This window comes from Mizuhopecten yessoensis, unplaced genomic scaffold (genome assembly GCF_002113885.1).
Source record: "Mizuhopecten yessoensis strain PY_sf001 unplaced genomic scaffold, ASM211388v2 scaffold10889, whole genome shotgun sequence".
Classification (NCBI taxonomy): Eukaryota; Metazoa; Mollusca; class Bivalvia; order Pectinida; family Pectinidae; genus Mizuhopecten; species Mizuhopecten yessoensis.
This window is the reverse complement of record NW_018408772.1, coordinates 248241-249149: the sequence shown is the minus strand read 5'-3', so window position 1 is coordinate 249149 and position 909 is coordinate 248241. Positions and strand designations below refer to the sequence as shown.

At 32.0% G+C, this 909-nt stretch overlaps 1 protein-coding gene across 2 annotated transcripts in view; it reads right to left on the bottom strand.

The window, feature by feature from the left end:
• The window catches only part of LOC110463342 (L-fucose kinase-like), a 55371-nt gene that overhangs the window by 44220 nt on the left and 10242 nt on the right, over positions 1-909 (bottom strand). For both annotated transcript variants that reach the window (XM_021517852.1, XM_021517853.1), the window contains exon 4: positions 593-643. In XM_021517852.1, coding sequence (XP_021373527.1) covers positions 593-643 — 51 coding nt within the window. The remainder of the gene's footprint in view (positions 1-592; positions 644-909) is intronic.

The window sequence follows — 909 nt, the reverse complement described above, 5'->3', positions numbered from 1 at the left end:
TGTATAATCTATCATCTACACAATTATAATCTATCATCTACACAGTGTATAATCTATCATCTACAGAATGTATAATCTATCATCTACACAATTATAATCTATCATCAGCACAATTATAATCTATCATCTACACAATGTAATATTTATCATCTACACTATATAATCTATCATCTACACAATTATAATATGTCATCTACACAATGTATAATCTATCATCTGCACAGTGTATAATCTATCATCTACACAATGTATAATCTATTATCTACACAATTATAATCTATCATCTATGAAACAGAGCGCATGATTAATTAAATATAAATCACTGCCTCCGCATGGGATCGAACCCGGGACCACTGGCTTACTAGTCTTACGCTCAACCGATCGAGCTAAACAAAGTTCTCCATAGCCGAGCGATATATTGTGGCTAGTATTTACCAGGGTTACATCTACACAATGTATAATCTATCATCTACACAATTATAATCCATCATCTACACACTGTATAATCTTTCATCTACCGTTTTAACTGACATTGATTCCAATTGGTTTTGAATAAAGAAGATAACTGGTTAAATGTGTGTTGTGTACTTACACAGTGGAGGATGAGAACTTTAGCCTCCTGGAGGACATCAGGATTGATGATCTGAGAGGATGAAGAAATAGTGGTAAATGTAACTGAATGACATGAACTCAATATCATATGTGCCGTCATCAACATCTCCATTTTACTTCCATTTTAACAGTATTTCTATGCACAATCCTCATTTTAACAGTATTTCTATGTACAATCCTCATTTTAACAGTATTTCTATGCACAATCCTCATTTTAACAGTATTTCTATGTACAATTCTCATTTTAACAGTATTTCAATGCACAATCCTCATTTTAACAGTATTTCTATGTACAAT